The sequence below is a fragment of the Pelodiscus sinensis genome, chromosome 3 (genome assembly GCF_049634645.1).
Source record: "Pelodiscus sinensis isolate JC-2024 chromosome 3, ASM4963464v1, whole genome shotgun sequence".
Taxonomy (NCBI): Eukaryota; Metazoa; Chordata; order Testudines; family Trionychidae; genus Pelodiscus; species Pelodiscus sinensis.
This window is the reverse complement of record NC_134713.1, coordinates 137290990-137318232: the sequence shown is the minus strand read 5'-3', so window position 1 is coordinate 137318232 and position 27243 is coordinate 137290990. Positions and strand designations below refer to the sequence as shown.

At 43.7% G+C, this 27243-nt stretch overlaps 1 protein-coding gene across 3 annotated transcripts in view; it reads left to right on the top strand.

The window, feature by feature from the left end:
• The first annotated feature begins 1190 nt into the window (after positions 1-1190).
• Positions 1191-27243, top strand: part of EIF2AK2 (eukaryotic translation initiation factor 2 alpha kinase 2) — a 39298-nt gene continuing 13245 nt past the window's right edge. Inside the window, exons 1-11 of one of the 3 annotated variants that reach the window (XM_075924961.1) lie at positions 1191-1423; positions 1993-2090; positions 4723-4855; positions 6045-6156; positions 8881-9086; positions 11760-11886; positions 14191-14267; positions 15208-15292; positions 15991-16025; positions 16974-17051; positions 21700-21819. In XM_075924961.1, the coding sequence (XP_075781076.1) occupies positions 4734-4855; positions 6045-6156; positions 8881-9086; positions 11760-11886; positions 14191-14267; positions 15208-15292; positions 15991-16025; positions 16974-17051; positions 21700-21819 (962 nt within the window). In that variant the 5' untranslated portion in view covers positions 1191-1423; positions 1993-2090; positions 4723-4733. Of the gene's footprint in view, positions 1424-1992; positions 2091-4722; positions 4856-6044; positions 6157-8880; positions 9087-11759; positions 11887-14190; positions 14268-15207; positions 15293-15990; positions 16026-16970; positions 17052-21699; positions 21820-27243 lie in introns of all 3 variants that reach the window. The other 2 variants (XM_075924959.1, XM_075924960.1) reach the window with 2 other exon arrangements.

The window sequence follows — 27243 nt, the reverse complement described above, 5'->3', positions numbered from 1 at the left end:
ACTTTCCTCTCCTCAGTGACATTTGCATACCAAATTTGGTGGCCCTAGCTCTTGTCATTTAGGAGTTCTTGAACAAATTGACTCACAGATGGACGGACTCACAAACAGACTCATAAAAGCTCTAACATATATAGATAGGCAGGTTTAATCTTAAGGGACCCTCTTCCTACACACATACTATGAATGGGAGATATAGGAGAGTGTTGCTCTTGGCTGCTGTGCCCATCCATTTTGAACACATCTTCTCGTCACCATTTTTACAGACGTTAGCGAACTTTCTCATCCTTCATTCCTTAATGTAAGTATGGCAACTCTAATATTTGATTAACTTCGCTGACATTTGTCAAACTAGGCTTACCCAGCATTTCCTGGGTCTTTCAGGGCAGAAGGCTGGCAGTGCGGGGAGTGTGGCAATTGGGGAAGTGCCCTGAGTATGTGGGGGGCTCAGGGCAGGAAGGCAGAGGTGAGGGGTGCAGGAGTCAGGGTGGGGGCTTGAGGAGGAGTTCAGGCAGAGGGTTTGGGATGCGTGAGGTGCCAGAGTGAGGGTGAGGCGGACAGAGGTGGGGATGCAGGAATCAGGGCATGGGGTTGGGAGAAGGGTGAGCTGAGGGGAGTAGGAGGGCTCAGGGCAGAAGAATGCAGGTGGCTGGCTTCTCCCCAGGGGGGCGGGCTGGGCTGGCAGGGACAGTACATCGTGCCGCCAACCTGTCCATGGGACAGGAGGGGGCTGCACACCCCGTCCTCCTGCTTCTCTGCAGACTAGCGGGGGGGAGGGGAGCGCACCCCATCCATCGACTTGTCCTGGGTGCGTGAGGGGGAGGCACCATCCTGCTTGCTGGTTTATTCCTGGGGGCTGGGAGAGGAGGCAGCAGGTTTTCGCCCTATCTCCTTCCCCAGCCTGGGTAGCCCGCAGGGGACTTTCCCCCTCTCCTCTGCTCCTTCTGGGGTGGGGGTGGAGGGAGAGCCGGCGGCGGGAGTGGGGGTGGGAGTGGGGCTTGCGGGCGCTCAGAAGAAAAAGGCTAAAGGAAGAAGGGCGGGCGCTGGGCCCGGAGAGAAGCGGAGTCAGAGCAGGGAGAAGCAGGCGGCTGAATTTGGGGGCTTGAGGGGGGGAACCGAGGAGCCCTGGGCCCGGCTGCTCCGTGAAAGGGGAAGGCGGGGCGAGGCTGGGCTCGGGCTGCCTAGGAGGGGCCGCCCCAGCCCGCCTCCCCTGCTGGCCCGCGGGGCTCCAGCCACCCGAGGAGCAGCCGGGCCCGCGGGCGGCGGCGCCTGCTTTTGGTTTCGATTCCGGCGCGGAGCCGGAGTGGGAGGAGCGAGGCGGCCCGGGGAAGCCGCCGCGAGGAAACGAAACAGACGGGGCTGAGCTGCCGCCACTTCCAGTCCCTTGCCGCAGTGAGCGCGGGCCGGCCGGGGTGCTGCGCGGCTGGTGAGTGGCCGGGCCGGCGGGAGGGCTCGAGGCGGTGCAAGCTCAGAGGGAGGCCCCGAGGGTGGGGTGGGGGCGAGTGACCCTCAGCCGGGCAGGCTCCTGCAAAGGGTCGAGGGGTGTGTGTGTCGATGACCTTGGTGTTGGCCCGCGCCGCTGTGCTGGTCCCTGCGGACCCAGACTGGAGAGGGAGGCTGGGGGCAGGGGTAGGAGGCGGGGATGAGGTAGGGTGCGCTAGTGCTGGGTCTTTTCCTCTTCTTCCCAGAGCCCCCTCTGGGCTCTAGGACGCAGAGTGTGAATTGGAACAGGCTGGAGCTTGACCCACACAGCCAGGGTTGGGGTGATCACGATCTGGGCTTCTGGTCCTGTTCTGTATTGTATATATGGATATGCTAAACCTGGCATTGCTATCTCTGGAAACTGAAAAAAGCCAAAGAGCGGACTTAGCATTATACTTGGCATCCCAGACTGCAGCTGTGTGACAACATGCCCAGGAAATAGGAGCAGTGCTGGGGACTACCCGGAAGTCACCTGTCAAGGGAAGGTGCTAGTGACTTCTGTTCCCCTTACAGGTGCAAAGTATAAGTCCCAGGACAGTGGCCAGCAGCCCTCTGAGTAGAAGTGAATGCAGTTATTGCTTTGGAAGTGACAAACTGCGGGGAAAGGAGAGGTATGCTTACAATTCATATCTCTGAAATACAGGCCAATAGGTACCCATTCACAACAATGGATTTGAAGTCCTGCAGTTTTGAAAAGTTTATAATATTGAAAAAGTCATTTCTACATCCAAGGGAGTACAGGGAGGGAGAAAACAATTTGGATATATAGTTACTAGAAGACTTCCCGGATGTTGCCTGAGTCTTTCAGGGCAGGGGGTTGGCAGTGTGGGCCTGGTAGGGGCTTTTGCCCTCTCGGGGGCGGAAGCCTGACGGGGTCTTTTGCCCTGTCCCCAACCCCTCCTGGGGCTCAAAGGGGGAGCTCAGCAGGGGCTTTTGCCCAGTTTCTCCCTGGGCACCAGGGAGAGCCTGGATGGGGGCTTTTGCCCTGCTCCCAATCTCTCTGGAGCTATCGAGGGGGGCTGGCTGCGGCAGTCTCCCACTTACCTGGAGCAGTGGCAGGCAAGATGATGAGCCCTGTCACCAGCTAGCCACTCATAGCAATGGTACAGCTGCTTGCAGTGATCATTCTACAATATGGCTCTCCCCTGTGCTCTATATCAGAGGAAGCAGTTTGGGGGAGCAGATGGAAGCTGGTGCTCATGGAGAGCCAGCTTTTCAGAGCCGCACCTCCCCTCCCCACAGGTAAACATGTAACCACTGAAAAATTTCAGCAGTTACATGTTTACAAAAGAATGTACTTTTTATCATTCCTACTACTGACACATTATTCAAAATTTGCTCACTCTATATTTTGATTACAAATATTTGCATTGTAAAATAAACAAAATAAACTGTATTTTTAGTTCACTTTATACAAGTACGGTAATGCGATCCCTACAGTCAAAACCAAAACAATGTAAAACTTAAAGTCTACAGGTCCACTCAGTCCTACTTATTGTTCATCCAATCACTAAGACTAACTTGTTTGTTTACATTTATGGGAGATAATGCTGCTCTCTTCTTATTTACAATGTCACCTGAAAGTGAGAAAAGGCATTCCTATGGCACTGTTGTAGCTGGTATTGCAAAATGCCATATATGCTAAACATTTGTATCCCCCTTCGTGCTTCTGACACAGTTCCTGAGGACATGCTTCCATGCTGACAATGGGTTTTGCTTGATAATGCTCCAAAGCACTGTGGACTGACACACGTTCATTTTTGTCATCAGAGTCAGAAGCTGTCAGCAGAAGATTGGTTTTATTTTTTGGTGATTTAGGTGCTGAAGTTTCAGAATAAAAATGTTGCTTTTTTAAAGACTTTAGACCACATGTTTCACACCTTGTCCCACTCAGATTTTGGAAGGCACTTCAGATTCTTAAACTTTGATTCGACTATTGTAGCCATCTTTTAATATCTCATATTGGTTCCTTCTTTGGCATGACATACAATTCTCCCCCCAAGGAGTTCAGTCACAAATTTAATGAATGCATTTTTTTTAAACAAGAGTCATCAGCAGGAATGGTGGTCAAAGAATGAAGAAGCATAAGAATGTTTTAGCAAGATCCACAAGACACCAGAGGAACAAGGGATGCACTCCACCCAGGTGCTTCACCAGAATGGACTCTGGTTCTGTAGCCTTGTGGTTCTGTATTCCCAGGACTACGTATTCTCTGCTGCTTTAAAAAATTCACATACCTCAAGCTGGGACAATGCTGGTTACGTATGCTATGTATCTCACGAACTGTGTAAACCTATTCTTATAACTTCCCATAATCTAAGCTTGACCCCAGATGTATAGTGCTTTCCTTCTTAATTAGTGTGATGTGAACTTTATTTGAAACAGTAGCTTTAATGAAATTTTTCTGTCTGGCATGTAAATAGCTTGCAACACTGGCTACTAAAGTATCAGAGAAATGTGTGTACTCACTTTCAAGTGACATTGTAAACCCTAAGTGGATAGCATTATTGCCAGTGAATGTAAACAGATTAGCTTGTTTTACCAATTAGCTCAGGAAGAGTGGGATTGAGAGAACCTACAAGTCCAAAAGTTTTACATTGTTTTGTTTGAGTGCACTTATACAATAAAACACACTGTACACTTTTTATTTGTTGTTTTCCTGGCTTTTTGTTTGCTACTTTACTTAAAAAAACCCCCTTATAATATATTTCCCCAAATTACTAGAATTATCTCAATTCAGATTCCTAAATCTGTTACTCCAGTGAAAACTAAAATCTTCAAGAAACATGTAAAAGTCAATTACTCTCCTTTCTTAGTGCAAAGTAACAATCTCTTTTAACATATTGATGTTTCAGTTTCATATTCTGTAGCTTCAGGAGCAGATTCAATTAACCACTAAGTTTCATATTATGCTAGTGCCTGATTAGGGTTAGTTTGTACTAGACACTTTAAATACATAAGAAGATATAGGCTCTGCCCTGAGAAGTGTTTTAAATAATAAATGACAAGCAACTAGGTTCTATAATTTTCAAGATGAATGATTTTTACCTACAACAAATATTTTACCTACAATAAATATTTCTGTCAAAACACATCTAATGATTCTCCGCATTTGTAAACATCTTCTGACTTTGCTCCAAAACCCTTAGACAATGTGGGCTGCCAGTCTTGTTTATGTTTTCATTCCCTAATGCACAAATACTCAAAATGCAAGATTTAGTCAAAATTTTTTTTGCCTTACAGGTTGTGCCAAAATGGCAGAATATAGTCCTAAGACACAGTTGTACAAGGGCAAACTTCATGAATATTGTCAGAAGCATAAGATTCAACTTGATTATAAGGATGTCAAAGTAGATGGTCCTCCTCATGATCGTGTGTAAGTTCATAGTATGTGCTGATAAATACAGCAACTTATTTTAATGAGAGAAATAAAGTGCAGTGTAACCACTGCTTCATCTTAAATGGAGATAGCAGCTCTGAAAATACACCAGGATAAGGCCTGTAGTGTTTGCAGTGCTCACCACAATAGTGTGCAGCTGAGTGGGGTTCATGGTTCTCTGGAGATTATGTATGTGCCTTTTGAAAAAAGGCCTGAAATATTTTAGTCTGCAGATTAAACCAGGGGAGAGAGAAAACTGCATCATAGATTGTTAAAGCCTATGTTTTAGTCCCATGGAGATTGCCAGTCCTTCCTAAAACTCCCTGTGGTGAGCTGTACTGTGGGATAGCTACCCACAGTACACTGCTCTCTGCCTTGATGTAAGCGCTTCTATTAGGATGAGCTCCACTGACAGAAGGAGTGTGGTGTGGACATGCACAACCAACTTAATTACTACAGTAGCTGGGTGTCAGTGTAAGTCGACCTAAGTTTGGCTTGCCCTTCGTAAAGGAATGATGGAGTTGCAGACCAGGGATGGATGTATTTTATTTATGTAACCAATGATACGTCTATACAGCAGGGCAAAAGTTGAATTAAGCTACACAAGTTGAGCTACGTCAATTGCGTAGCTTAAGTCAAAATAGCTTAATTTGGTTTTTGGCACTGTCTACATAGCAGGAAGTCAAAGGAAGAAAACTCTTCCTTCAACTTCCCTTACTTCTTGTAAAATGAGAGTTACAGGAGGTGGAGTAAGAAGTCCTGCAGTTTTCCATTATTTTGAAATAATGGCTTACAGTGTAGACGTGCTCTTTGTTATTTTCAGAAATAACACTGCTGTGTAGACATAGCCTAAAATAGGCCATCCTTCTCTCTTCCCTCGATCTGGAGCATTGAAGAGCATCCTGGTGTTACACTCCACCAGATCCATCGCTGTCTTAATGCACTCCTCAGTGCTTTTGTAAAAGCTTAGTGTTTAGAAAAGTTACAGTATGAACACATGATTGGGGAGGACACAAAGCTTCTAAAGAATGATGGAAACAGAATTTTGGAGACGATAATCACCTGGATACTCAAGTATTTTCATAACCTTTCCTAGTTCTCTAATGGTAAAACAATGGGGTCTTGATAAGGTCCATATGCATATGCCACAGTTCATCTGTTCAGTTACCAGTTTTCTTTATTACAGGTTCACTGTCATGGTTGTAATAAATGGTAAAGAATATCCTCCAGCTACAGGTAAAAACAAGAAAGATGCAAAAGAAAAGGCTGCAAAGGCAGCATGGAATATCATAACACAAGTAAGTAAACAACAGCTTTTGTTTAAAAGTAAACAATAAACTACAATGTTTTTGTTTGAATTAGAGCCGCAACAGCATTTGTGTGCACCCGCCAAGTGCTCAGGGCTGGCCTGGCCCCAGGCACGTGGCGCATTCATGGTGCCGGAGCCGGCCCCGGGCACATGGTGCACGGTGAGCGCCGGCCCCGGGAGCGCCGCGGATTGGCCGCCCGCGCTCTGGGCGCATGGCGCCTGGGGGGGGAGAGCGCCGGCTCCAGGCGCGTGGCGCTTGCAGGGGGTGCCAGTCCCGGACGCGCGGCACTTGGCGGGGGGAGCGCCGGCCCCTGGCACGCGGCGCTTGGAGGGGGCACCGGCCCCAGGCGTGGGGCTCTTGGAGGGGGCACCGGCCTCGGGCGCGTGGCTATGGGGGGGGCCGGCCTCGGGCGCGTGGCTATGGGGGGGGCCGGCTTCGGGCACGTGGCTATGGGGGGGCCTGCCCCCGGGCGCGTGGCTATGGGGGGGCCTGCCCCCGGGCGTGTGGCTATGGGGGGGGCCGCCCCCGGGCATGTGGCTATGGGGGGGGGGAGCCGCTCCCTGGCGCCCGGCGGGCGAACGGCCACGCCACCTGGCGCCCGGCAACCTCAAATGGTTGGGGACCATTGAATTAGATGGCTTTTTAATGGATCATCTTCTAATGTAGCTCCTGAGGCAATTCAAATGGTTGCTAAACTAAACTGTGTGGGTGACCGGTGTCTGTCTAGCCTAGAAAATCCTTAAGCATGACAATTCTACTACATGAAAAAACAAAAACAAATCAACAAACAAAAACCCCAAACCCCAAAAAGCACTCCTCCTGGTTTATGGGATAAAAAAGGCTTACAAAGTGATTAGATATCAGGTCTTCACTATAGTGTTGGTCATAAATGTGAGTCTCACCTCCAGAAATAATAGTAATAATTAATTAATAATTAATACATTCAACATTCAAGAAAAAGTTAGGAGGAAATTACCACTTGAAAGTCTGTTTTCATTTATACCTTCAAGTCAAGTTAGCATGCTCTTGAGTGTGTGTGTTTTGGTATGGGATTTTTTTTTATTTGGAGGCAAAACCCTCACTAGTAACTGTTCTGCTCTGATTAACTAACAGGACCTTATCCCTGCTTTTTTTAGAACATATTCTTTTATTTGAAAAAACAATGTATTTGTCGAGACCTAGTGGATCCATTAGAAATGTCTCGGTTGGAAAATATTGTCCTTTTATAACATTCCATTGGAGAGTTTTTTTTCAGACTTATACAGTAAAACCTGTGCTCTCTGGAACTTAAGCATCTGGAAAACTGTAGAAACCAGCAAATTTTTGATACAGGGAAAAGAAAAGAAAAATGAAGAAGAGGAGGTAACTTTATAAAGTTACCACAAAGAGCTGGCTGGAAAGCTTTCTTGTTTTGTTTGGTTCTCCCCGCCCCAGAGGAAGAACTTTTGAGTTTTGGCTAAAAATAAAAAATTGAAATATTTTAATTCTGAAACGTCTCATGGGAGTTATAGTTTGAATGTGTCATGCTCCTGTTCTTTTGTGTATGCTGGGATCCCTGGTCATAATTGCATCTCTCATGATGATCCATGGTATTTCTTTTTGGTGAGGGAGGAAGCAGTTCATCCTGACACATTAATTCCTGTGTGAGGTCCTGCTGTAGAGTCTGGCCCATAAAGGAGAATGAGAGCATGAGATATCTGATATGACAACTCCCATAAGAGACAGGCTTCATTTCAGAACTTAATTATTTCTGTTTCTTCCTGAGCTCTTTTCTAGCATTTCAGGGAGTGAACAATACTTCTACAAGGCCCTTATGTACATTTAAATCCTGTATAAAATATAGCTTTCTACATGTTATTTCTCATAAATGCATAACTGAAAAGAGTTGCTTTGCAAAAGCACTCACACTTAAGTGATGTCCAAACATGCAGTGGGGAACAAAGGCCTATCTTTCAAAAATATACAGGCAGTCCCCGGGTTACGTACAAGATAGGGACTGTAGGTTTGTTCTTAAGTTGAATCTGTATGTAAGTCAGAACTGGCATCCAGATTCAGCCGCTGTTGAAACTGATCAGTTTCAGCAGCGGCTGAATCTGGACGCCAGTTCCGACTTACATACAGATTCAACTTAAGAACCCCAGGCATCCCCAAGTCAGCTGCTGCTGAAACTGATCAGCGGCTGATTCCAGGAAGCCCGGAGCAGGGGTTTCCTGTAGTCTTTCTGGTCTGCAGACCAGGGGGACGGGGAGCAAAGCGGCGGAACACGCGGGCAGCAGACAGCCCAGACGCGCGTCTGCTGGAGACCAGGGAGAGGGCCCCGTTCGTAACTGAGGATCCGACATAAGTCAGATCCGCGTAACTCGGGGACTGCCTGTAGTCTAACTGCACTGCAAGGGTCCGCAGAAATGTAAAAGCAGGGATCAGGCCATATTTTACAATCCTGAAATCTTATATAGATTTCTTGATTACAAACTTCCTTGCAAATTCTAATGGGATAGTAATTATCTCAGGTGGTTTTCAGTTTTACTGGGCCAGTATATTCCATAACGGTGATTGTGGAGGGGTTTATTTTTAAACCATTGTGAATTATCTATAATGGTTAAGGATTCACAACCCTGGCCGTTATACCAGTGCCTTGGTGATGCTCATTTTATGCTACTTAGTAACTTTACAGCTTTCAAGCTATGCACGTTTCACATATTTATTTTGTAGCCTGATGGGGTTTTGCTCCCACAAGTTCTTCAGCTGCAACCATCACCATCACCATCACCACCACCACCACCACCACCACCACCAGTATCATCATCAGATGAAAAGCCACATGACTATCTCTCCCTGCTTTCTCACTACGGACAAAAAAATAAAAAAAAGATTGACTATGTTTTAAAAGAAGAATGTGGACTTCCTCATAAAAAAACGTAAGATGTCGTTAATGTTGTTAATTTCTTCTGCTTCTTATCTCTGTTTGCCTGCTCTGTGATTTCATTACATGGATGCTTTTAGATGGTTTTTGAGAACTGCAGTCATGCTCACTGCTGAAGTCAAAGGGATCTGTTACAGTGACCTGCTTGAGGAAAGGGCATGTTTTTTGGATCTGTTACTGGAATGAAATCTATTCACAATTGAAACCATAGTGGGAGAAATTAAAAGTGAATTGAAGGAATCCAGATAGCGATTGAACAATTCCAACATCTGTTTCCTAATAACTTCTTCCAAAATGGAAAGTTGGAGAGTGATATTTAGCAAGATATATCTTATTTAAAAATATTAACCATTTGTGTTATTGCCAGTCTGTGGCTCCCTAATGTACTCCGTCACAAACTTCTGATCAAATGTGCTTTTGAGATCGGCTAACTGTCCTATCAACCAATGGCCTAATCTTGTTACTGCTGGAGTCATTGAGAGTTATTGCTTTCATAGAGAGCCCAAGTGCTAAAACACGATCTTGAAAGGAGAAAACATGTCTGTTTGTACATTATGGGAAGCAAAACAGTTCCCAAAGGAAGCCTTCAATTTTTTCTTTACATGAAAGAGAGAAGACCTTAACATAATAGGCTTGATTAGGACCACTACCCCACTTGTGGAGTTTAGGGATACTATCAGTTTGAAGTATCAGAGGGGTAGCCGTGTTAGTCTGAATCTGCAAAAGCGGCGAGGAGTCCTGTGGCACCTTAGAGACTAACTGAAGTGTAGGAGCATAAGCTTTCGTTGGCAAAGACCCACTTCGTCATCTCTAGCCTGATTCTGGCCTGCATATTTATACCTGCCTCTGGAAATTTCCACTCTCTTTTGAAAAAGTGGCTTGCTTTTTCGAAAGTACTAGTTGTAGTCTAGATGCTCTTTTTCAAGAGGCTTGCAGTCTAGTCGTACCCAAAGGCTACGTCTAGACTGGCCCCTTCTTCAGAAGAGGCATGCTAATTTCTAACTTTGGAATAGGGAAATCCGCGGGGGATTTAAATATCCCCCGCGGGATTTAAATAAACATGGCCGCCGCTTTTTTTCCGGCTTGGGGAAAAGCCGGAAAAGAGCGTCCAGACTGGCGCGATCCTCCGGAATAAAGCCCTTTTCCGGAGGATCTCTTATTCCTACTTTGAATAATACTTTGAAGTAGGAATAAGAGATCCTCCGGAAAAGGGCTTTATTCCGGAGGATCGCGCCAGTCTGGACGCTCTTTTCCGGCTTTTCCGCAAGCCGGAAAAAAAGCAGCGGCCATGTTTATTTAAATCCCGCGGGGGATATTTAAATCCCCCACGGATTTCCCTATTCCAAAGTTAGAAATTAGCATGCCTCTTCCGAAGAAGGGGCCAGTCTAGACATAGCCTAAGAGTTTATGCTGAAATAAAGACACTTTTTCTTGCAATGAATACAGCCTTGGTTTTCACTGCAGAGGATGGTGGGGAAATATCTTGTATTTTCAGAGAACAAAGAGATACTGTTAGAGACTGAGGTATCAAAAGAGGTACTGAAACAAATTAATACATTTAAAAAACATCAAGTTCATCAGCAGCAGATGGCATACTGCCAGCAGTTCTGAATGAATTGAAGAATGATGTGTTGGAGCTGCTAACAAAACCAAAAAACACCACCAGTAATTCATCACAATTAGCTATTGTGTTGGAAGTTATAAATGTGGTGCTTGTCTTTTTAAAAAATTTGGTAGGGTAACACATGAATTTCTAATCACAGTGCCTTAATTCAGTACCACATACATTTTTACTGAAATAATTAATAAAATTAACATGAGCATTTATAACTCTAGCATGAGCACCCAAATCTTTCATATCTGGCCAAAAATCAGAGGGATGACTTGTCTTTAATGTTAAGCATGTAGATGAGAGTTTTCAGGATCAGTGTCCTAGTCTGGAATTTGTTTCCAAACAAGCCTAATAATTTTTATTACCCTGTTACAATCCTTGTTCTTTTTGTACCAAAATGACTTGCCTTTTTAAAATTACAGCTAATAATGTTTTTAAATACAACATATTTAGTAGTTTATTCAAAGTGAGAAGTATTTTAGAAATGCTTTTTAAATTGGGAGCATTCAAACTGGCTTCAATGCTCCTTTTAAAGATCAATGTGCTTAATTCAATTATAATTTTAAAATGATCTTGTTCTTGTTTAATTCTATTAAATTTTCACAGAACCTATCCTGGTGAATCAAACACAGACTTTAAAATTCTTCACCTCAAATGTTCGTTCTCTCTCTCTTTCAAATAATACTATTCTAGGCTAAGATGTTTTTTACAATTTTAAATTTAAAAAGTACCATCACGAGGACCTAGTTTTAAAATCTATATTCAGGATTTTTGAATGATTAAGGGTTTTGGGGGCCTTATATAAGCTGCTTTATGGGACTGGACCTTCAAAAAAACAAAACAAAACAAGCCCCATCTTCTGTAACTCAGATCCTTTTAAGACATCTCAAGTTAGACAACCAAAATCATATTTGAAAATCTACATATATGAAAAAATATTGAAAAACTTGTTCTTGATAAAATCATTATTACATTTCACTAGTATTCAAAATTGTTAAAATTAGAATTTGCTGTGCAGCATATATGGATACTGTTTTATTCTTCTTATTATTATAGATTTTCTTATGTCTGTAAAATTGACGATAAGATTTATGGTGAAGGCACGGGAAATGATAAAAAAGCTGCAAAACAGGCTGCTGCAAAATGTGCATATGAGCAGTTAACATCCGAAGAAACTTCAATGGTATGTATTGCATGTAGTCTAAAGAGAAAAGCTTCCTTTCTGGTTCATTCATCTTTGAATCAAGTTCAGGTCTGCCAACCAGGGCAGAGCAGGGGAGAAAGGGGGCAGTTTCCCCAGGGCCCAGCAGTTCAAAGGGACCCGGAACTCTGGACTGCCACTGCTATTTAGATTGCTGCTGGAGTGCTGTGCTACGTTCTCCAGACAGCTCTGAGAGTTGGGGGGTGGGGTGAGGGGAACAGGGGCACGTTCTGGCTGTCTTGGAGTACTGGCTGCCTGAGACCCCACCCTTTCTGAGAGCAGGGAGCTGTCCCACACACACCTTGCCCAGGGGCCTGTGCAGTCTGTTGCCCCCCCGATCATGTTTCATCATCATTTGGCGAGAAACAAGTCTTGTTGTTTCAGTTTGAAGGAAAAGAATAATCTTTGCCGTATAGATTTATGTTGGCGATGCTCCACAGTTTGGTAGCTAAAATTCAGTGGCTGTATAGTCAATAGGTTATTTAAAAAAAAATTAGTATCTCTATTTGCATACATCGTCCTATGAGATATCATTCTGTTAAACACGTACGACAGAAAAACTTATGAAAAATATTTCAATACAGTTCTCTTAACAAAAGGAAATGTAACTAATATAATGAAATGAAATTCTCTCACACACAGTACAGTGCTACTTTACAATTACTGTACAGTTTTCTTAGTTGTATAGTTCCCTGCACTTGTGTCGATGGTATTGAATTTTCATAATCAGAATTATTTTGTAATTATATGGGACCTGCACCTGCATTTTCAGTGGAATTCAGTGGATGCCAAGGGTGCTGAACACTTCTTACACATGCCTAAATGTGATCTCTCTCTAGTAGTTCTTAATTTTTAATTTGAAATGTAATTTTCTTTTACAAAATCTTATGCTGGGGCTTTGCTCTTGGCCTCAGCTGCGAGTGGAAGTGGACAGGGACAGTGGGACTTAGTACCCTCACTTTTAAAAATGTTCCTGTACCATTGTTTACTGATGTTTAATTGCAGGGGTGAAAAAGGATATAAAGTTTTAAATACCACAGGCAAAATCCTGGCCACGCTAAAGTTAATGGAAAAATTCCAACTTTAGTTTCAGCTCGGTGCCTTAAAGTTAAGCCTGTGCATACACTACTCATGAGGGAATTAATTCTGTGCCAGAATAGTTAAAGTTACGCGCACAATATTTTAAAATTCTGCAAATTCAGCTCTTCTGTGCTAGGCGCACCAGGTGTGAGTAGGCAGGCTCAGCCCTGCAGGATGTAAGTGTGGAGGGGCTTAGTGTGGGGGATCCAGGTGTGGGGTGAGAGGCTTCTGTGAGGGGCAATCTGGGTGTGGATGGCTCAGTGGGAGATCAGGATGCACAGGGCCTTGCTGAGAAGTTCCAGGTGCATGGGCAATATGACTCTGTAGGGGATCCAGGTAAAGGTGGTTGGGGCTCAGCAGGTTCTATCTGGATGGGGTGAGGCTTAGTACCAAGGTCTGGATGGTAGGAGATAGGGCTTGATGGGGTGAGGATTCAGGTGCGGCTGGTTGGGGCTCAGTGTGGTGGGGGACTCATTGGAGGGTCTAGATATAGGGGATAGGGTTTGTTAGAGTGAGGGTTCAAAGGGCCCGCTATCAGGGGAAGCTGTTGTTGCTGCCAAAGGGGATGCCACATGCAGGGGGGCTCTCACTTCCACCCACAATTCCCTTATGCCCTTTTCCCTCCCCCACTGCCCCATGCCCCTTCTACTCCTCTCCCTTCCGCATTCCCTTCCCCCTGCCCAATTCCATCCCTTTCCTGCCCCACTGTGGGCATTCAGCACAGGCTCCCAGCACACAGTAGGGGAACCTGACTTCCATTAACATCCAGGAGGTGGTATTCAGCTTCAGAGTCAGTGGAGCCCAGATACAGCTTCCTTCAGCTGAGCAGCTGTGCCCTGGCGGAAATGGGAGGGGGGATAGTGGACAGTGTAACCCTGTATGTCCTACCAGTCTCCCCTTTGTTAGATAAGGCAATCTCCCCCCCAAAACTGTGCCTGTGATGGTCCCCCCTACATCCTCCCTCATGCAGCTTCCTTTGCTTTCCTTCTTCAGGGAGGTGCAGGAATTCTGCAGAAGTCCCCCAAGACTAATAAACCCCTTCCTCAGCTGGAACTTTAGTGCTTAATGTAGTCCCAGTAATTTGTTTTTTAAACTCCATTGTTTTAGTCTTTTTAGCATGTTGTCCTTTGTAGTAGCAAAGCATTGACTCATAGATATCCGGTTTTTTGTTTGTTTTTGTTTTGTTAAATGTATATACCGGAACAGAGACACACACCTGTTGCAAATTCTGCAAATAGTGGACTTAGTAATTCCAATGACATGTCAGACTCGTCATCTGCATGGTAAGTTGGGACTATTAATACTGTGATATTTAACATCATTCATTTACTTATAATTCAAGAGCTAGGTGAGTGTTTTAAGCAAAATCTGTTGCTCTCTTTTCACTTGTGAATTAGTCCTATTTTAAGCTTCTGCTTCTTAATTACAGGCCAAGAATACACTTTAATTGTGCAATTGCATTGAACTTTATTATATTTCTTGTAATAGACTTTAGGATACACAGAATGTATGGTTATCCTGAATGCTTTCTTGTTCAGTACTAGTAATTATTTTAGAAGTATTTCTGCTTGGATGTAAAAAGAAGTGTGTCACCCCATTAAAGTTTTCAGTAATCATTCTTGTATTGTGATGGTGCTTTGTTGAACAGATATCAGGGTTTTTTCCCACTAATTTCTGGGTACCAAATTTCTGCTATACCACTTCTGTCTTCATTCTCCATTAATAAAAAGAGGCGTGAATCCAAAGAGGCACAACCTAGTCAAGAAGAAAAGGAGAAGTTGCTAGCAGAAAGAATATTATGGTGAACAATTTTCCAGTCTGTGTTGGACCCCTTGATACCTGCCTGTTGTGCTTAGTGGTTAATTTGGCTCTGGTATCACCATTATATTTTCTCTGATGTCCAGTGTAATGTTAAAGAGCTGCTAAATTCTGTACCCACGGTGGCCTGACTGCAGCAAAATGATCTCTGTATCCAGCCTACCTTACCATGGTGAGAATAGCTAACATTTGTAAATCACATTGACGTACTAGGATGAAATCCATTCTAGAAAAGGGTATTTTATTATAAAATGTAATTGAATCACAAGAATTGTGTTGCAAAGGAAGCTTTGTATTGTGTAGTTAATTCATGTAATCCTTTTTCTGTTGCATCAAGAATTTGTAGTTTTGATTCAAGAACAGTTTTAAGTAGAAATACTGAAATTAATTTCCCCCCCCTTATAGTTGTACTGATTCTTCATCTAAAAATGGAAACTTGTTAAATAAAATGAATGGCATGACAATAGATGAACCATCTTCATCTCCTGGGGTACAGTATGAACGCCTTCATTTGTCATAGTTAAATCTTAGACTGTCATTATTTTACTCCTGATCACAATGTTCACTTTTAATGAAGATGAAGCAGCCCCAAGTATCCAGTTTTACTTATGTGCAGTTGAAAATGTTGGAGATAGTAGGTCTGTTATCAAATTGATGAACCTGTGCTTATACATTGATTGTAATTGATCTATATTGATAAAAATAATGATGTCATACGTAGAGAAATTTTGGCCAAAACTTCTTTCAGCAAAAAGTTCAGATTTGGCTTTGCATTTATGTCCATTTTGCTAAATTGTTTGATGTAAATATGTATACATATATTCTGAAAACTTAAAATCTTGCTTCTGCACTTTTTAAAATTAAATGTTATTTTTTCAAAATCTTTTGTTCAATCAAAATGAATTTTCACAACTTTGATTAAACTTCGATTAAAGAAAATAGCTTTGGGCTTCACACAAAATAGGATTTTTTAGGAATTGCCATTGAACAGAAAAATCCATTATTCACATTGCTCTAGTAATATCCAAGTTTCATGAGTAATTTAAACTGAAGGTTGACATCCAACAAATTAGCTAGTCAGTTTAAGTATGGCTTTGGACAGCTGGTACCCACATGCTAATCTGTGTTAGAAGGTTAATTATCATATACAACAATAAATATATTTCATTTCTTTTTTTTTATATATAGACAACTCCCAAAAATGCTGCCGTGAAATCTAAGAGGTATCTATGTATTTCCCTTGCTTTTAAATATATATGTTCTGAAATTTTTAGTAGTTTTGACCAGTGGTTCCCAACCTTTTTTATACCAGGGACCAGCAAACCCATTCACAAACTTTTGGTGGACTGGTAACATTTTATTTGCATATTTGCAAATAATGAATATGCAAATAAAATGTTACTGGTCTGCCAAAAGCCCTGGCTCTAAGACCCCCAAAGTGCCAGCCCTAACTCCTAGAGACCCCCAATCCTCCACTATCCCCCAGTGCCAGCCTCTGACCCCAGAGTCCCCTGCACCCAACTCCCACTGGGCCAGCCTCCCACCTTGAGCTCCCCCACTAATAGCCCTGTCTCCAGAGCCCCCCAGTGCCAGCTCCCCAACCCAGATGCCCCAGTGCCCCCAGTGTCAGCTCTCTGCCTCTTAGAGACCCCCACCCCTTAGAGCTCCCCAGTGCCAGCCTTCTGTCTCTTAGAGCCGTCTACTCCCAGAGCTCTCCAGCACTAGCCCCACCTCCAGAACCCCCAGTGCCTTCCCTGTTCCTCTCACCTAGTCCTGCGCTGCCTCCCAGCTACCAGCTGAGCACTGCTGCCTTGGTCGCGGCTGCTCCAAGGCTGCTGTGCCAGGCTCCACGCGGCCCTCTCGCTATGCAGCAAAACGCTTCTCTGAGGCTGGGAAGTGACCCCCGCTTCTGCCTGGTGCTGGTTGGCTGATGGGATGGGGGAGGACAGGACACACCTCTCCCAACAGCCACGGTGTGAGCAGTGTATCCCAGTCCTGGTCCCCAGAGCCCCAGTGGCCCGGCAGCGAGCCATGGACCAGCGATTGAGACCTGCTAGCTTTGTGGCTTGACTAAAACATGATGCCAAAATATTTCTAGGTAAATTTCTGTTCTCTATTCATGTATCACATTATTATCATATTATTGTTACTTTTCTTTTTTCTCCAAGAAGAGAAAACACACCTAAATTGGCACCCACGTTCTCCGGTGCGCAGGTCAAAGAAGAAAATAAGTACACTAAGAATGAAAGGTGAGGAGATTTTAAGAGGCGCATAGTTATTTCAGTGATGATTTAGATTTTTCTGACTAACAGTTTTGCATGTTTATTGTAAAACAAAAAAAAGGAGTGGGGAAGGAATTCTATTTTCAAGTACAGGCAGTCCCCGGGTTACGTACAAGATAGGGACTGTAGGTTTGTTCTTAAGTTGAATTTGTATGTAAGTTGGAACTGGTACATATTGTAGGGGAAACTCTACATTTTTCCAGAGCTCAATTTTATTCTCCCACACCTCACTTCCCTCAGTCCTGCAGACCAGAGAGACGCGGAGCGGCTTTTCTCGCCACGGAGGACGCAGGCGGCGGGACCGCGGTGCGTCTCGGCGGTCTGCTGGGGGGGGGCGCAGCTAGTGCGGGGTTGCCTCACCCCGTTTGTAAGTAGGGATCTGATGTAAGTCGGCTCCATGTAACCCGGGGACTGCCTGTATATGCAAACTGCCATTTGTGGGTGAGGTATAGGTATTTCCTATAGTATGAATTGTTGTGCTTGGTATTTGTGCATCTCTGTGGAATTTTCTTAATTTTTTTTGAGAAACAGGCAGTGCTACAAATGTTGACATCAATGAGATTATTCAAAGAAAATGGGTAGACCACTTCTGTTCTTATGAAAATTCCAAATGTAAATGATATAAGCATGTAAACTGAAGTAGGAAGTTCTCTAATAGCTTATTTTATATGCTAAATGCTTCTAGTAGGTGGGACTTGTTGAAGGAGGGAGGCTCATTTACAAGGCTGTGGAGGTAGTAGCTCACAGAGCAGATACATACAGGTGACCCCCAACTTACAACCCCCCGCATTTACAACCATTTTTTTCATGCGAGATAGCTCCTAAACCCCCCCAATTTACATCTGCAGTTCGCATTTATGATGCTGTACGATGCAGACTCCATGCATCATCCCAAAACAGGAAACGTACAAAGTCAGTCAGACTCGCCAATCTGCAGCTGCTGCTTAAACTGTGGTCTCCACCACATCGGTCTTCACTTTTTTGTTATTTTTGTACATTAATTGAACTATTTAGTTTAGTTTTCCTCCATTTCCATAGTTAATTTTGGTATTTTTAGGGTAGAAATGGATTTCTAGGAACGGAACTGCCATTTCTAACATTGCACCTATGGGAAATAAGGGTTCGACTTACTACGGTTCTCCAGGAACTAATTAGGTCATAAGTGCAGGGATCGCCTGTATGTGAAATACAATTTATAACAAGCACAAAGGAACCATGTTTAACTGACATGATAAAATGGCATCTATAATTCTAAAAGGAAGCCTGCCGAAGATGTACGCTTAAGAGATGCTGTTCTAATGCACACCCTCTCTTTCAAAATCCTTCATTAGATTGCCCTTTCTGTCGCAAGATGCAGCATAATGTTTTTCCAGAGTAGAATACCTACCTTGGTCTCGCTGATGTCAAAGTCTGGATAAAGATCATGTAATATACAATGCAAAAGAGAAGAGGAGTTCAAAGGATCAGAAAACTCCATGAAATCAATCTTAAGGGAAATGTAACTTACATTTATGATATGTTGCATTTGATGGCAAATTCAAATAGCTCCACGCCATATACTATAATCTGAAACAGCAGATTGAGACTATGGAGACTGGTGTTGATCATTGTGGGTAAACCACAGAATTCCACTAAAATGGTTGAAAGCTCTCATTTAAGATTAATTGTATTGTTCTGAATAATTGAATAGAATTACTGAGAAGTAGGTAAGTGCCTGGGGGTATGTCTACACTACCACCCTAGTTCGAACTAGGGTGGTTAATGTAGTCATACGGAGTTGCAAACGAAGCCCGGGATTTGAATTTCCCGGGCTTCATTTGCATAAAGCCGGCTGGCGCCATTTTTAAATGCCGGCTAGTTTGGACTCTGTGCCCACGGCTACACGCGGCACGAACTAGCTAGTTCGGACTAGGCTTCCTAATCCGAACTAGCTGTACGCCTCATTCCACTAGCTAGTTCGTGCCGCATGTAGCCGTGGGCACGGAGTCCGAACTAGCCGGCATTTAAAAATGGCGCCGGCCGGCTTTATGCAAACGAAGCCCGGGAAATTCAAATCCCGGGCTTCATTTGCAACTCCGTATGACTACATTAACCACCCTAGTTCAAACTAGGGTGGTAGTATAGACATACCCCATTATATGAAGCATTCTGGAAGAGGCTGGGAGGTTAGCAAAGCTGACTCACAATTTGTGTCTTTCAAATGATGCTATGAACTATTTGGCCTTTAAAGTATGGAAGACAATTCTTGTGTATGTATAAGGCATGTACCAGATGTTTTTCTGGGTGCCTCATGTGAATGTAGAATAGATTAACTTTGGCTGGTATTTACTGAGTTTGAGAGACAAGCAGAAGGTGCTTGTGATTGCCAGAGCTCTTATATTAATAACGGTTCTTCAGTGGCTATAGGCCAGCAGAGACCCAAAGTACAGGACGGACCTCCCTGGTCCCTCATTCTCGGGACCTGACTGGTCCCAGATGAGGAATTTTGCTGGACCAGGGGAGGTCATTCCTAGCCCCCCCCCACTGCTGGACCTGCCCCCTATCTTGCTACCTCACTGGGCTTCCCCTCTCCCCTGGGCAGCCCAGCTGAGCTGTGCTCTGGGCTTTCTGGCTCCTCCCTTCCAGCCCAGCGGGCCCGCAGCTCCCCGCCTCCTCTCCCTGCAGCCCAGCTGAGCCATAGATCAGTATTTCTCGGCTCCCTCCCCCTCCTGCAGCCTAGCTGAGCCGCATGCTGGACTTCCTGGCTCCTTCCCTCCCTCCCCCGCAGCCCAGCTGGGCCATTCACCTGGCTCCTGGCCCTCCGCTACATCATACCAGGTGTCCTTCCCCCCGCCATCCCGCCCTGCAATATGGCAGGCTCCCTTCCCCAGTCCTCTGCAGTGCACCAGGACTCCCTGATCCTGGAACATCCGTGGTCTGGCTAGAATCTCAGAGAGTCCCAGTTTATAGAGGTGCAACCTGTAATAGCAGGCTTTATACTATTTTGGCTGCTCTTATGTAAGAAGACTGATGAAAAGTCAAGCTTCATTCCTCAGATCAAAAACCAAGTTAGAAGAGCTTAATGTAAGACCCCGGCTCAGTAGAAAAACAGTTGGAAGCCATGTGTAATCAATAGCTTCCTGTGGAAACTGACATTGAAATGGGACTGAGAACTCTTGGGGAATTCTATATGGAAATAGAAAGTTTTGAAATTAGTTACAAAGCTACTTTGAAAGATGTTTGTGCTTACTTGGTATTGCCAACAATTAAACATGTAAATTTGCCCTAATTATGAAACTTTGTGCAATATTGCAGTGATTTCTCTGGGCTTCAACCAGTTTAATGTGTTAATTAGAGTTAAATATCAGGTGCCCTTATAACTACTCCATTTGTCTGAAAGCATTCTGATACATTAAGGCCAACTAGCATATTCCCCTGGGCTTTAGGTTGCCAATTTAGGTTGCTGATCCAGATCCTCAGCTAGTGAAAATCTGCATAGCTCTACTGACTTCAAAATGAGCTGATTTTTCAACTGAGTATCTGGCCCATATGTATATCATTCTGCAATTCCCTGCAAAAATAGAGTGTCCCACTTCTTTCTGTTTAATTTTTTAAATGAGACCCCTGTTGAACTTTGCACTGGTTTGAGTGTCTCCTGTATGATAATACTTGTCTCTCAGAAGACATTATGCAGCTTTCAGGACCAGACCCACACCTTCCAAAATTAACATTGGGGCAGATTGCACTAAGATTATTATTATTATTATTATTTTATTTTGTATTATTTATTGCATGTCTGTCACAGAAGTCATGGATTCCATGACTTTCTGTGACTTCTGTGACTTGTGCAGTGGCCAGTGCAGCTGGCACTGGGGCTGGCCAAGCAGATCAGGCTGCCCCTGGCCAGCTGCATCAGCCTCTGGTGGCACAGTTTGGCAGTGGGAGGGTGCTCAGGGCTTGCTCTGGGGATTGGAGTGAAGGGTGGAGCTTACCTTGGGGGTGGGAGGAGACAAGAATCAGCTAGCATGTCCCTGCAACTCTCAAAGTGAGAGAGACCAGGGGCTCCTCTGCACACTGGCCCCATCATGAGCTCTGGCTCTGCAGCTCTTATTGGCTGGGAACCAAAGCCAATGAGAGCTGCAGGGGTGGAGCTGGTGGTGGGGGAAGTGTGCAGATTAGCCCTCTGGCATTCCCTCCCCCTAGGAGCTGCAAGCCACTAGCTAGCCACTTTTAGAGAGCAATGAAGAGCCATGTAGGAAGCCTGTCAGCCCCGCCAACCCTTGCCTAGCCCCAGCACCAGAGGGGGTGCTGGGTTATGTGCCATTGTTTAGCTTTCCTCCAGTACTAGCAGGGCCTTCCACACAGCATCAACAGGAGTCTGGACTGCCTGTTACCACCCGCTCCCTTTCCTAGCACCAATGGGCGGGAGAGAACCTGGTTCCCCCTCAGCACCCACTGCAAACCGAGACCTCCTCCCCAGAGCACCGCCGGCCAAATTTTTAGTTAGTACAAGTCATGGGGAGGTCATGATTTTTTGTTTACTGCCTTTGACTTGTCCATGACTTTTATTAAAAATACCTGTGACTTAAAGGAGCTTTAATTATTATTAATTATTATTATTGTTATTATTTTAAAGATTTAGCGACGATTTTGAAGAAATAGAGCCAATCGGCAGTGGTGGATTTGGGAATGTTTTCAAGGCAAAAAAAATTATTGATAAGAAGAGCTATGCTATCAAGAAAGTCATGTGGAGTGGGTAAGTGCTGTACATCTGCTTGCTTTTATTTAAAATGACACTCTCAAGCAATTTCTGTAGTTTAAATGGTTTGTGATAATCTCTTAAAAGTTTAAGTAATTTTCCTTTGCAGTATTGTCCATTCTATCTGACAGACATGTTTGTTCTGTTTCAGTGGAGCTGAAATCAGTGCGCTGTCTTCAGCTGTTTGCTTCTCTGTGCGCTAGGATTATATTCCACAAATCCTAGAAAACTGGATTTGTCAACTTGCGCTCTTTCTCTCTCTCGGATAATGTTGTGCAAGTACTTAAAAAGCAAATGGGATGATTATGTAATCATAAGCATGTCAGCCTGACATTGATCTAAGGCTATGTCTACACTGCAGCGCTATTTCGGGATAGTGGAAGTATCCTGAAATAGTTATCCCTCATCTTAACAGAAAGATTTTGGGCTCACTATTCCTATGTCCCTGTAAACCTCATTCCACGAGGAATCAGGGACATTTCGGAATAGTGCATTATTTCGACCAGTGCCAAATTACGAAATAAGCTATTTTTAAATAAGATCGAAATAAGATACACAGTTTGCGTAGCTCAAATTGCATTACTTATTTTGAACTATGGTGCAGTGTAGACATAGCCTTGGGCAAGGTAATGGAGCAGCCAAAAGGGCAAATGTGATTCTTCGATTCATAAACAGGAGAATTTCAAGTTAGGGGTAAAGAAGTTATTTGTGTGACATCCCCCAGGGTATAATCTGGATTGTAGAACTGCAATGCCCCTTAACTTTCTAGCTCCGGTTCTCTCTCACACTGCTGTACTAGTGAAAAGTAGCCCCTTAAGGCTTTGCTCTCACATAGCCATTAACATGTGAGAGTCATCTCTAGCAAAATCACATGAATGCTTTTCCAGCCTCTCATGAGAAATATAAGGTGACACTTGCAAATCCCGGGCTTTGTTTGCAACTCCGGTTGCCCTCATTTGCCTACCTAGCTTGAACTACCGAGCTAGTGTAGACATACCCTTGGTGAGGCAGTCTGCTCAAGGCAAGGTTGGCCTTGAATCTTGACATCTGTGGCTTCAGTTGAATGGCTTGTGTGAAATTTGGGAAAGCGGCTCAGAGATCTCTCTCCTTTACTTAAGGATAGAATCTCATGGCAGCCTGAAGAAAAAGTCCTTGTGGCAGACAAAAAGCCACACTTGCAGTGTATCCTCAGCCTTCGGCTACTTCTTACTTCAGGTGCCTTCAAGAAAGTGAGGGTGATTCTTGTGTGTTGTGTTAGTTTTATTTGAAAGTTTTTCTGAATGTTATTTTAACAGGTAAGTGAATCTCTTGCATTCAGAACTCTCATGTAGTTTATCGCTGTGCGATAGTATGAAAAACAATTAGGTTAACTAGGTAAGTAACTGGGCAGTGAGGAAGCATTACAGATTGCTTACAATAAATTTGATACACACAAAATCTTTTTTACCTTTTATTCATTAAAGCAATGAGTTACTTGTTTTTGCTATATCAGTGATTTTAAATGCTTGATTGAAATATAGTGATGGAAATTCATATTTAGGTTATATAACATTTATTTCTCTTGGTTTTATAAAACTTACATATTTTAAGAATTTGACATTTTTTGTGTAAAAGACATGAACCTAATGAGAACAGGATATGAACAAATTAAAGAGAAAAAAATATTTAAAAGAATGTAAATCACAAAAAATTATATTTTTCTGTAGTTAGTAAAATAAGTAATTCATTTAAATAATAAATATCCTAAGAGGTAGATTATTTACAGTGGTGTAGTGAGGAGGAGTTGCCCCCGGGTGCCATTCTAGTGGGGCGCCAATTTAGTCCCCTTCCACTATTCCCTGTCATCCTTTTGCTTTCCTGCTCCTCCTCTGCCTGCCGCCGGCTGGAGCCGCCTACTCCCCACCTCTTTGCCCCCAGTCTGACTCTCTTCCACCTCTGCCTGAGGGTTAGTGCATACGGGGCCTGGCTCCAAACTGGAAGGGTGGGGTCAGATGCGGTACAAGCTCCCTCCCAGGTTCGGGCTCAGCCGTGTGCTGGGTTCGGCAGCGGTGGGGAGGAGGGTGCAAGTTTTGCCTTCATCCCTGGGCACATAACAACCTCGCTACGCCTCTGAATATAGTGAGAGGTTTTTGAAATCTTGATTCACCATATGTGAGATTCATCAATCACAAAGGGCCAGAGACTGATCCCTAAGTCAGCATAAGTTTATTATTACCCAATTATCATGTAGATGCCAGTCCTTTGGTAACTAAGGGTATGTCTACACTTGCCCCCTAGTTCGAATTAGGGAGGCAAATGAAGCATACCGAAGTTGTTAATGAAGCGCAGGATTTAAATATCCCGCGCTTGATTAGCATATTCACGGACGGTCGCCATTTTAAAAAGCTGGTAGCCCGAATTAACTCGCCACGTGTAGACGTGGTAGTCCGATCGGAAACCCTTCTCTCAAATTAACTGTTACTCCTTGTGCAATGAGGGAAGGGTTTTGGATCAGACTACGGCGTCTACATGTGGCGAATTAATTCGGGCTACCGGCTTTTTAAAATGGTGACCAGAGACGAGTATGCTAATGAAGCGCAGGATATTTAAATCCCGCACTTCATTAACAACTTCGGTATGCTTCATTTGCCTCCGTCGTTTGAACGAGGGAGCAAGTGTAGATATACCCTAAAAGACTAAGGGTTTAATAATAAAAGGAAAAGAAAAGAAGAGAGTTTCTGTGGTTAAAAGATACAGATATAGGTAAAGTCCGCAGGTGAGTGTCATAGGACTTGTAAGTCTTCCTGGAATCAATTTAAATAGATATAGTCTAATAGATACTCCAGGTGCAGAGTCAATGTCTTTCAATGCACTTTCTAGTTTATTCCAAATAATTATTTGGAAGATCTCACTTATGACTTTAACTTTTCCTGTTAAAATTTAAGCAGACCTGAGATAAAAAGGATCAGGTCAGAAGCTTTCTTTATAGTTCTTTAGTAAGCTGATAAACCTCCTCATGGCAATTGTCACATCAGGACCTTCCTCCGATGAAGAATAGGCAGTGCAGATTGTTGCTTTGAAGCATATCTTCTATTTCATGTGTGTACACAGGTAAACTAGCTGCATTCATTTACATAAGGCAGTTAGCCATTCAAACGATCAAGGCTGTTCACAGGTGAGTTGCTTTTACAAATTTTGAGGAGAGATTCCAACAGTAACCTTATTATGCCATATAGGTCTATTCTTGATTCTATAACAAGATAGGCAAATATGTTAAAGAATTGAGTCTATTTAACATTGCTTTTGATAATTAGCTACAAGGAATGGCCCTGTTTTTCATAGAATACTAGAACTGGAAGGGACCCTGAGAGGTCATCCGATCCAGTCCCCTGCCCTCATGGCAGGACCAAGCACCTTACAGATCAGGGCTGCTCAACTATGGAAGCCCTGGGGGCCACAATGATATTCACAGCACATGCCGAGGGCCACAAATTAAGTGTGGTTGCATATACATGCAAATATATATGCAAATAGCTTCTTTCACACTGATGGGCATGAATACAAAGCACTTCCCACAATGCCCCAGCACTCCTGGCACCTCCTCCCTGGGGGTTAGAAACACCAACACCTTGTACCTGCCTGTTCCAGCCAGCCCTTCCACTTGCATCTTTCAGTGCTCACCCCACCTGGGAGATGCCTCGCCATTGTGGAGTGTGTTTCCAGTGGAGGCCACGTTCAAAGGATCCCACTTGTGGGCCACGTGTTGAGCCCCACGTAAACCCAAACCACACCGCAGGCTGCAAACAAACGGGCCCAGGGTCACATAGGTCACATATTGAGTAGCCCTGATTTAGATCATCCCTGATAGATGTCTGTATAACCTGCTCTTCAATATCTCCAGTGATGGAGATTCCATAGCCTCCCTGGGCAATTTATTCCAGTGTTTAACCACCCTGACAGAAAGTTTTTCCTAATGTCCAACCTCTGTTGCTGTATTTAAGTCCATTGCTTCTTGTCCTATCCTCAGAGGCCAAGGAGAACAATTTTCCCCCTTCCTCCATTTAACATTATTTTAGATACCTGAAAACATCTGTCATGGCCCCCTCAGTCTTCTCTTTTCTAAACTGAACAAGCCCAAGTTTTTCAGTCTACCCTCATAGCTTATGTTTTCTAGTCCTTTGATCATTTTTGTTGTTCCTCTCTGGACTTTCTCCAATTTCTCTACATCTCTCTTGAAATGTGGTGCCCAGAACTGGACATAGTACTCCAACTGAGGCCTAATCAGCATAGAGTAGAGCAGAAGAATGACTTCTTGTGTCTTGCTCACAGTACTCCTGTTAATGTATCCCAGAATCATGTTTGCTTGTTCTACAACAATGTCACACTGTTGATGCGTATTTATCATGACCGTACTCTTTTGATATGTCCTTAAGGGTTGCTTCCAGGGTCAGCTAACTTGCTGATTGTTTATCCTTTGCTGGCTCAGTATTACAGGAAATGAATGAAGAAGCCCCTCCTCTCATTGAGGAATATCCCTTTCCCCCTCACACCATTAGGATGCAGACAATGAATCTGTAGTGCACATGACATTTGGAATATCTCTCAGGTAAATTGTAAATGTCTTTGCCTTTTGTGCACGTGAGGCTTGAGTCCTCTCTGTGGATAACATGCAAGTCCTTTGTCTATAGTGCTTTGGTACCCTCGGAGGGACTAGTCTGTGGACATTTTCAAAATTCACATTATATTTCTGTAACAAATCTATAGCAAAATCTCATACATAACTCCACATACAATGATGATGCACACGTGTTAACAGGATAATAATGCTCAGTAGCTCATTAATTTTCAAATGATACCTCACAAGGCATACTTTGTACAGAATATCTGACCATACAAAAGTGATGAATATGGAGGTTAGAGGATATTATTTTGAGATACAGCGTATGAAACTGTAGGAGTTGTGCAACCACGGTTAGACTATTGCATCCAATTCTGATGTCCACAATTCAAGCAGAATGTTGATGAATTGGAGAGGGCCTAGGGAAGGGCTATGAGAATGATTAAAGGATTGGATAATATTTCTTACAGTGCTAGACCCAAAGAGCTATCTGGGAACAGAAGTTTGTCAATGAAGGGCTCTTCAGCCTATCAGTTGAACCTAGACAAAGTCAGTCAGGAAATAGTGTTCATTTTAACAGTGAGGAGCAATTTACCATTGGAACAATTTACCAAGGGCCATGATGGATTCCAAGACATTGGTAATCATTAAATCAAGACCTGATGTTTTTTCTAAAAGCTATGATTTCATTCAAACAGGAATTATTTTGGGGAAGTTCTGTGGCCTGTGTTATACAGGGTCAAACAAGAACACAGTGACATCTCCTGGCCTGGGAATCTTTAAATCTGAATAAAACTTCATAGATTGACTATAAATAGTGCTTA